The sequence below is a fragment of the Arachis ipaensis genome, chromosome B7 (genome assembly GCF_059453495.1).
Source record: "Arachis ipaensis isolate K30076 ecotype BB chromosome B7, ASM5945349v1, whole genome shotgun sequence".
Taxonomy (NCBI): Eukaryota; Viridiplantae; Streptophyta; class Magnoliopsida; order Fabales; family Fabaceae; genus Arachis; species Arachis ipaensis.
This window is the reverse complement of record NC_142442.1, coordinates 28,472,133-28,481,714: the sequence shown is the minus strand read 5'-3', so window position 1 is coordinate 28,481,714 and position 9,582 is coordinate 28,472,133. Positions and strand designations below refer to the sequence as shown.

General features: G+C 42.5%; 1 protein-coding gene and 1 pseudogene across 1 annotated transcript; one reads left to right on the top strand and one right to left on the bottom strand.

The window, feature by feature from the left end:
- LOC148550678 (uncharacterized) lies at window positions 1–2,532 on the top strand. Its single transcript, XM_088494580.1, has 10 exons — window positions 1–99; window positions 213–389; window positions 476–573; window positions 781–865; window positions 970–1,044; window positions 1,178–1,270; window positions 1,376–1,510; window positions 1,943–2,064; window positions 2,189–2,258; window positions 2,389–2,532. Exons 1-10 carry the CDS (start codon window positions 1–3, stop codon window positions 2,530–2,532), a joined length of 1,098 nt encoding a protein of 365 aa, XP_088350706.1.
- A 1,106-nt stretch (window positions 2,533–3,638) lies between these two features.
- LOC148550677 (protein FAR-RED IMPAIRED RESPONSE 1-like) lies at window positions 3,639–8,579 on the bottom strand (annotated as a pseudogene).
- Between the last annotated feature and the right edge of the window lie 1,003 nt (window positions 8,580–9,582).

Here is a 9,582-nt window from a genome sequence, read left to right as displayed (position 1 = left end):
ATGGATCACATGCCTTTCAGGTCCAAGAGGTCTAAGAGGGCCAGTCGCAATCGACGTTCCGCCAGAACCAAAACGCAGCCTAACATACCCCATAACTTGGTATGGCTTAAGACCATAATCATTTAATTATTTTGGTAGAGCAACCGTTTCTTTCGGCACTGTAATTTTCCGTTTCATGCTTATCTAAGTAGTGCTCCTCTGATTTCCACCAGGTTGATCTAACCGTCGAACGACGTGCGCAGGCGCGACGTCCTCGTCCTCCATGTAGTAAGTCGCCCCGGCGCTCTAACTGCCTACAGAATCACTACAATAACCTCGCCCCGGTTGGTAGCAATGGAATTGTGGATGAGTCAGCCCTTCTATGCATCAAAACGGAAAAGATCCCCAAGGTTAGGGTTTTTTTTAATATTATTTTCCAATCACGTACTTCATGACTCGAACGAGAGTGGTTGTGGTATTTCACTATTTCATTTAGGCTTTCAACCTGGCGTTCGTACCCACACGGAGCATGGACCTCGCAGGGGTTGAGCTTCCTGTTGCAACGTACATCTTCAGCAAGGATCTTCCGAAGAGGTATATCCACAAACGCTTTCAGCCAATTCTTTCTAGGGTGCATTTACTATGGCATACAAACTGTTTGCGAAATAGACTTTGAGACCCCAACGTTATTAGGCAGATGGAAAGCTCCACACACTATATGCTTTATTGAACATTTGTCTTCTGATTACGCAAAACCAGATCAATGAGTATGTTTTGACCGCTGAAAGGATGTCATTTCAGTGAAATTCTGGCTGACGTTGGTCACTGCGTTGCGGATAGAACAGCATTATTAACGCTTGGCCCAAATGAAAGAGTAATGGATGACGTGCGTGTTTACGTTTATTGTAATGCATTAGTTGTTATCTTTGGATTTATAATTGTGCCGAATGTGCCAGATCCATTCACACAAGTTGGTTGCTTGATTTGCAGGTTATTACTATCGTGGCAACGATGTTGTCGAAGACATCCAGTCAGCACCAGTGGTTCATGCCGACTATGATCATGGTGAGTCAGGACACACGTAGCGGCGACCATGTACATGGGTGTGGTTAAGCATGTCTTGAGCGTGTCGTAAAGTCAACATAGTTTTGTTTGAGTTTCGTTAACTGACTAGGGACCCATTTCGCTTGGACATCAGCAAGATGCACTTCAAGGGACACGTATGACGCAGGCTAACATGGACGCGGTTGTGAGCAAGCATATGAGGTGCAAGGTCGACAAGGTTACAGAGGTTTGTAAACGATTTCCATATATGTTGGAAGACGTGATTTATTATGTCCTAAGTTTTACTCCTTATTAAAAATAAGCTCTTCTTACCCCCGTTTGCGACCAACAGATCTTTCAACCTATGTGGACAGATGGACACTGGTACTTGATGGTCGTGGACGTACGCCGACAGAGGCTGATATACTTCGATTCGTTCAAGTGTCCAACCGAGACCGAGTCAAGAAAACTTGCTATGACGCAAGTGGTAAGTGTAGTTATTGGGTACCAAATCATACATATTAATCCTAGGTTACTTAGGGTAATATCTTTTACGATCTTATGATTGTTAGTCCTGAACTACATTAGTGTGTGCGATATTATACATGGCTACATTTCAGTTTCTTGTGGCTGTGATGGCTGAATTATGTTCTTCGTCTCTGCTAGTCTTGTTAGTGTAGCTATCTTAATTAATAATGGTATGAAATCTTAATAGAAATGCACGTTGGCAGATTTTATAAATACAATGGCATCGGGTGGAGCCACCATTACTGGGTCTCCATGGTTTGATCCTTGTCGGAACACACGAAATGACTATTTTACCTCTGCTGGCTGCGTGTACTGGGTTAGATGTAGGCATGAATTTTTTATTTTAGGAATTTAAATGTAAATGATTTCCTCCGACTTGTTTCTTAAATAGGCACTACACCTGGAATCGCTAACAATTGGACCGAAGTGGCTATCCAAGACCACTGCTGAAAGACCACGCTTCTCGTCCTTCCCGTTTGAGGAGCCTGTCGTGCCTCAACAGCATCACCTATCGTGAGTTATCTTGTCATGATGTTATTAATAATGGTTGTGTAGCATTATCTTTCTGCAACGTCTTCTATCTATAGCATGGATATTAGATCAGTCTCTAAAGAAAGTATTCATTTGTTTGTCTTAGGATGGACTGCGGTGTTTGGGTCTTGCAATGGATGATTAGGGGTGCTCTATGGGCTATACACAGTGTTACGGTGCGTTCTTAACGAAAATGGATGATGGTTTACGTGAATGTAATTTCACAACGATGAGGATACCTAAAACTCTGATCTGACACCGTTGATAATTGAGTAACTAATCTGACGGCGGTTTCATGACTTGCAGGCGGTAAATTCACAAACTCGGATGCGAATAGCGGTTGACCTTGTATTGAGATCACACAATGCAAAGGCAATCGATGTCGTGGAAAAGGCCATGACCTTCTGGAAAAAGAAGCTTGAGTCTTCGCAACGTGGACATAAGCGATAGGATTATACACTGGGAAGAACATATACATCTGGTGTTTAGCGGAATCTGGAAATTATTTTTTGGTTTGCGTCCTCCTCTCTCCGGAACATACGACCGGTGATGATGGATATTGACACCCGAGGAGCGGATTTACCTGGGCATTGTTTTTTTGTATCTTTTTGTTTTTTGTTAGGCCGGGAGTAGAAGAGTTAGGCATTTGAAACTGATAGTAAGAATGATAGGAGTTTCCAGCCCAGATGCGGTTATCATTTCTCCGGACTGCAACCAGTATCCTGGTTGGAAACTAAACTCTCATTTTAAATATTAGTAATGTTAGACTGCATAGTCACAAACGGTGGAGACAAAATTTTTTGGACCGTGTCGCAGTGTACACGGTTTTTACTTGGTTTGCTCAAAAATGGTAGCATTAGTTGGAGGTAAACTTTAACATCAGTGTCATCCATACTTGTTTGCCGTATGAAATATGGTTACTTAAGCTGATTTTATCGTTGAACGGTTTTGGGCCTTGGGCCCAACTTAAATAATTTTGATCACCCTGGAGAAGGAATAATACGATGTGCAACGAGTTTACATGCGTCAATAAACCACCAAGCAACTAACAACATAATTCAAAACTTGCGTTATATCAACCTGGCCCTCAACCATTCATCTAAATTAACAATCGAAGTGTCTACATTTGTGGAGACAAATAATTGGCACAAGTCAGCATGCCTTGGCCGGCAACCACATGTAGAGAATGAGTTGTGCCAAACCTTTCGCACAATACTAACCATTTATCAACTTTAACAATAAACGTGCCTACAACTATAGAGTACAGCCCAGGCACAATTCAGCATGACTTATGACAATCACAGATTACACCTTGAATTAACTTATACTAATAACTTCATGTTAACAAATTTCACAACCGTAAAAGAACAATTAGAGTTTAAGTAGAGATGGACTTCATGTTCGGGATACCTCTTAATACTACAACCTTCGAAACCCTCCATAAATCATAAGTACACATAATACAAAGCAACCGTGTCAACGTATGGAGTACACCCAGATGGGTACTCCATGGAAGGTCTTGTACTGTCGAACATAATTCTCTCGAAGCAACGATGTCAGATGATGAAAACTTGTTGAAAGCTAGGCGGTTGTTGCCTTCCGGAGTCCCATTTTCTCCGCAAAGCGGGGCTGCTTAGCCTATACAAAGTTCCCTGAGCACCTGTTGCCGGACCACTGTTTCCCCATTGCATTCTGAAGTAAGATTCAACAGTCATAATCTCAGCCTTAACCATCATATTCATAACATGGATTCAGCTGTTATCGGCAGCACAGTTACTGAAAATACGAAACATGCATACCTCTAGAATCCACTGTTGGAAGGCATCGGAACCTGGTGTGCTAAACTGCGTAGGAGTGATTCCGGGGGCTCGTTCAGGTGAGGAAACTATCGCACCTGCTTGAGTAGGAACTAACCCGTGGTTGGTTGAGCAACTGGGAGCGGCAAAGAACTGCTCTATGTGCTGCCCCCCCAGGAAGAAGTTCCCACCGCCTACACCTTGGTTCAGCCGGGGTAGAGTCGAATTGGTTGCATTTGGTTCGTGGGGTGTCGGTATGTATGGAGCCGCTCCGCCGGCATCAGCAGGTTGGGAGACGCCGTGTGCAGCCTGCAAGTAGATTAACAATTCATTTGCGTCAGAGGGCTATGGAAGATTAAACTGTTCGTTGCGAAGCAAAAAGGCAATTCATAGAACATATGCAACATGTTACGTGGGATCGAAACGAAGAAAGAAAAAGTCAATCACATACAATGTGCCAATCTTACCACACAAACTAAGTTCAAAATGCGTTTCTAGATTTATTCTAGCAGATAACATGAATCTAGTTGTACCCTAAGCGTTGACTACTCATATTCCCATTGAAATTTTTCAAACCACTATATCTCACCTTGCATAGGCAATTCACATGTCAAAAATTACCCAAATCATCAAACATACCTCTGAGCAACTACGCCCCGAACGATTTCCACTTGGCTCGCCTGACGATGGATCCCCGACCGTGGCTGATGTCCCTTCTGGGTACCCAGCTTGGCTCGTCTCTCGTTGGGACATGCAGGTCCTCTTCGTGTGACCGGGAAGCCCACAAGAAGTGCAGCAACGCCTCTTCCCCCCAGGAACTGCATTTGTCGCGGACCCCATCTCCCTACCACGTTTGGGTGCCCCCTTTGTCCGGGTGATAGCCGGATCCCTCAGCACGTCTTCTTCCCGCACCGTCTCATCTTGGGGAACTGTATTGCCCCTTCGTAGCTGTAGCCGCCGTGCCAAAGAGGTAAGTGCATCCCTCGCTAAGAAGAAGTCAGCTGCATCATCAGAAGCTAGCTTCGCGACGACACTCATGGAACTGCACAGAGCGCCGTACCGCAGTAAACGACTGGTGTGTCCCAATGAATCACATGTTGAGGATGCTGTCCATTCCTTGGCATCTTTACACCAATGCCTGAGTATCAAACCAGGTGGGATTTCGCCTAAACCCTCATACTTCATCACGCAAAATATATGGCAGCAAGGAATGCCTTCACTGTTCCACATCATGCAGTCACATTCAATCTTTGGTTCGCTCGGATCGTAAAGGACCTTGCGAACCCTGCTGCGGTTCCCGACGCTTGAGAACTTGTAGACGGACGTCGTGCTAATGCTGTCTTTCCCCAGAAATAATAAACTCCCTACCCCCTTTATCTGTTTCCTTACCTCCTTGAAGACTGCCCTGGTGTATAACTTCGCAGCAAACAGCTTGATCTTATCAAGGCCTGTAGTCAGTACAGGCGTGTAGTACGAAGAATAAAATTGAGCCGTGAGCTCGTTGTTGCGGTAGTCTTTCACCACCCTATCCAGGCTCTGAACCAATTCAAGAAGGCTATTTGTGGACTTCAGGAACCCCTTCACGAATGCATTTATGCCCTCGCACCTGGAAGTTGTCCTGTAGCCGGCGCAAAACGTGCCCCGTAGATATGCCGTTGCCCAGCTCTGTCTTAATTCGTACGTGCTTTTGACCCAGCTGTTCTCCATTAATCCTAAGCTTTCCACGGCCGTCCTCCAGTACTCCTCAAACTCGGCAACATCGAAGTTCGCATAAACAGCCTTTTTGAAGACCTTGCGAAATTCCGGCTCCTTCACCCTTAAGACACAATTTTTTTTCTAGGTGCCACCCGCATAGACGATGCCTAGCTGAAGGAAGCACGTCCGCGATCGCTGCCCGCATGGCTTTATCCCCGTCCGTGACCACAACGGAAGGCTTCTTGCTTTCCATGACATCAAGCATATTTAGCAACACCCATCTATATGTACGGACTTCCTCGTCCTGCAGTAACGCGAATCCGAAGATTGCCGTCTGCTTGTGATGATTTGATCCAGAGAACACGACTAGAGGCTTCTTGTACTTGTTTGACCTGTATGTTGCATCAAATGCAAGGACGTCACCGAAAAGCTGGTAATCCGCCATCATCTGCCCATCCGCCCAGAAAAGGCTGCCAAGTTGATCCCCTGTTGTTTTCGTATATCTGGCGACAGTCATCATGTCAGCGTTGGCCTTGCCTTCCAAGTAACTTATTGCTGCTGCCGCGTCTCCGTCGTTAAGTTGTGCTATCCTTTGGCTGTGAACGTAATTATAGAGGTCCCTCTTCGTAAACCGAAGCATCCCGTACCCCCCCCCCCGACTGGCCGGCCATGTACGCCATAATCTTCGATGTCGCAATCCCAAACTTTTTTAGACTATCAACTTGAGCCTTATCGCTCTCACTCATATTCCGATGACTAGGAAGAAGATGAGTAAACATGGTGGTAGCAAGAGGGTGGTTATGGTTGTCGTCTATCCTCCGGACCTTCCACAACTGATCTTGCAAATCATAGTAAATTTTCAGCTTCGCTGAACAACCCGTACGACTCTCCGGCTTCTCCTCCCTTACTCTTTCTGGACGATCGTAGTGTTTCTCATGCCTTGTACCTTGACGGTGACAAAAAAAATCTCGTCTAACCAAAACACCGTCCATTCGAGCGACGTCACCCTTCCTTACACCAAACCCCCTGAGCCTGGCAAACTGTTTGTATGCCGCATAAGCCTCATCCTCGGTACTAAACACTTTGTCCAGAAAATCCTCTGTGGACCTAAAACCGGGAGCATCACCCAAACATGTCTCCTGACCTGGGCCGAGCCCGTTCACTTGGATTTCTTCCCGCGTTTCAGCCGTGTCTGACTCATTCTCGTAGGGGTCACCCTCGTCATCCCCACTCGAAGAAGTGATACGGAAATACTCTTCCTCACTAAGCCCCCCCGAATCATCGTCCCCAACGGTGAACTGCAACTTCGAATCCATACTTGACAACAAATGAAGTCACTCACCTGGCACATGGTTAGTCGGGAAGTAACTTATGATGACTTACTGTGCGACTTAATTAAACACCCGCATGGGAATAACCACTTAAAACAGGGTAAGCATACTTAAATAGAGAAACAAAACTACATACAACAGCAACTGTTCCTCGCGCTAAATTTACTACACATCGATCGAATGCAAGCAGCACTTGCATACGGGAAACACGGTGAGGCAATCTCAAAGCTCGAGTACAGGGTAACAACAACCAGCAAATATTTACATGCTTATATACACAGCAAGTCTCTGCTTAAAAATGATACTACTTGTATTAACGCACACTGAATAAACGGTAAACTCATCAACAATGCCACAACACCAACATACTTACATATAGTCGCATCGCACCACCGGACAGGGTGTGGATACCATGAATAAGCTTTATCAATTTCAGCCAACCCTCAACACTTGCTTTCTGTCCAATTTGTTCAGCCTGAATGAATGGATTATTTGAGCAATGCAGCAAAGTTATCCACATGGTCAAACCAATAAAGAATAACAACAACAACTGTTTTCAATTGAGATCATAACAAGAACCACAAACATATAAGGGGAATGGGAGCCATGCTCTATCACAACATTAGTATAGGAAATGTTTTCATCCCCGAAAAATAAAATAAAATCGTCTTTCTTACGACAGGGACCACTGGTGTCGACACCTACACTGAAGACAACGACCTCAGCACCTCCTCTTACACAATATATTTTACTTATTTTTTACTTATCAAAAAATTGAAAATAATAACAGCCTAACGCTATACAAACAAAACTATCACAACATCAGACAGAACTCACGTTACTCGGCCAATGGAACATGTAAACATTATAGCTAGTCTTTTAACCCAACTCCCACGCTATAAAGACACTGGCTGTAAGGAAGACACTGCATACAAATACACTAAAACTATCCAACTTGGTTAACTATGACTAACAAAGACTATTCGATTGTTACTTGCACGATCTGCGACCCCCAGTACACATCCACAAACATGTCAAACAATTTTGTATCAACCCTATTCTCCCAATGACAACTAACTAATTCTCCTTCCGTAATCTCATTTTTTGTTTTCACAGTGTTCGCAACTCCAAAAAAGGCTACCTTAAAGACAACATTCAAGCACGGCAATGTGTAGATGACTCACTTCATGTGTTCTATGCAATGACTAGCTACGATGAGGAAAGAACAGCTGAATGTCAAACATAAAAACACAAAGAGGGACGAGAAAATTCATCCGACCACTACCAATTCTACTTCAATCCCAAAATTCTATAACCCCAACAAGTCAGTTTTCAGGTACAACGAGGCAAGTTGACATTCTATTCGTAGAAATTCAAAACGAGGAAAGCACAAAGGCAATAGCATAAACATCAAAACTTCATAAACCACGTACCCCATGCTTCTAGCCGAAACCAAGCCCACGCACAATGCAACTCTCGTTTTCAACAGATTAATGTATTTACACTGGCTTTCGCCGCCGCCCGCAGCGGTCACGTCTCCCACACAGCCGCAGTCAGCGCCGGATAGGATAGGAACCAGCAACCTACACCGTAGTTGGTTTCGAGCCTTCGACCTCTGCCTCTGCAGCAGCACTGTCTCCCTGTGCCTCGAACCTAGGGCATCAATTTTGGGCATGACATCCTCCTAATTGCTTCGCTTTCCTTTCCTGCATCACGGTTCACCTACGTGTATTTTTTTTCCCTACCTTCTGTTTTCCAACAAAAAAACAAAACCCATCTCCTATTGGATACCCAAATATTTTTTTGTCTAAGCCCACCTTAACAAGTCCACTAACAGACAGTGCAACCAAAAAGCTTCAGCTGGTGACTCAGCCAACCCTCCCATCAACCGGTAGACAAGCTCTGCATACCAGAGCAACGTGTCGATCTCATGGTACTTTGGGCAGAAAATCTATAAATCTGTATCAATTTGGATCTGTACCATATAATGACCCTTACTAAATTACTAATAAATAGCTCCGCACAAACATCAAGGCTCTTAAATAAAAGTAATGTATATATAATATATGAATTTAATTAATATATATTCTAAAAATATATAATAAATTTATTATTAATAAAAAATTATAGATATTTTTTAATAAATACAAAATAAATTTATTAAAAATTTAAAATTTTTCATTTTTAATAAAAAAGTTTTAATTTATAATTCATAATATATGACGTGACTTTTAGGGTGTACTTTTGAGTTGCAAGAAAGAAAAAGAAAGAACTTGGAGAGAGAAAAGAAAAGGGAAGAGGAGACTTAATTTTTTTTAATCTCTTTTTTATTCATGACTTTTAAATAAATATATAAGAATTGGAAAACTTACTATATACCTTTATATTTTTTTTAAATGCTAAAAATAATACTTTTAGTCAAAAATAAAAAATTAATTACTAAAAAACTCAAGATCCAATAGAATTTAATATTTTTAACCAATTATTTTAGAAATCAATCTAATTTTTTTAGTTTAAAAATTTAACAATATATTTTTTATTATATTTTTAAATATTATAAACTAATTATTAGTTAAAAATAATAAATTTTATTAGTCTTCTAATATTTTTCTTGATTAATAATAGCTCAAATATAAAATAAATATAAACAAAAAATATTAACTCCTAACATTTTTGAT

Excerpts from the sequence above, each read along its gene's own strand:
- LOC148550678 (XM_088494580.1), top strand. The coding sequence starts at position 1 with ATGGATCACATGCCTTTCAGGTCCAAGAGGTCTAAGAGGGCCAGTCGC. Across the intron at positions 1,271-1,375 it reads AGGTCGACAAGGTTACAGAG|ATCTTTCAACCTATGTGGAC; the intron begins GTTTGTAAACGA and ends TGCGACCAACAG. Across the intron at positions 1,511-1,942 it reads AACTTGCTATGACGCAAGTG|GCACTACACCTGGAATCGCT; the intron begins GTAAGTGTAGTT and ends TTTCTTAAATAG.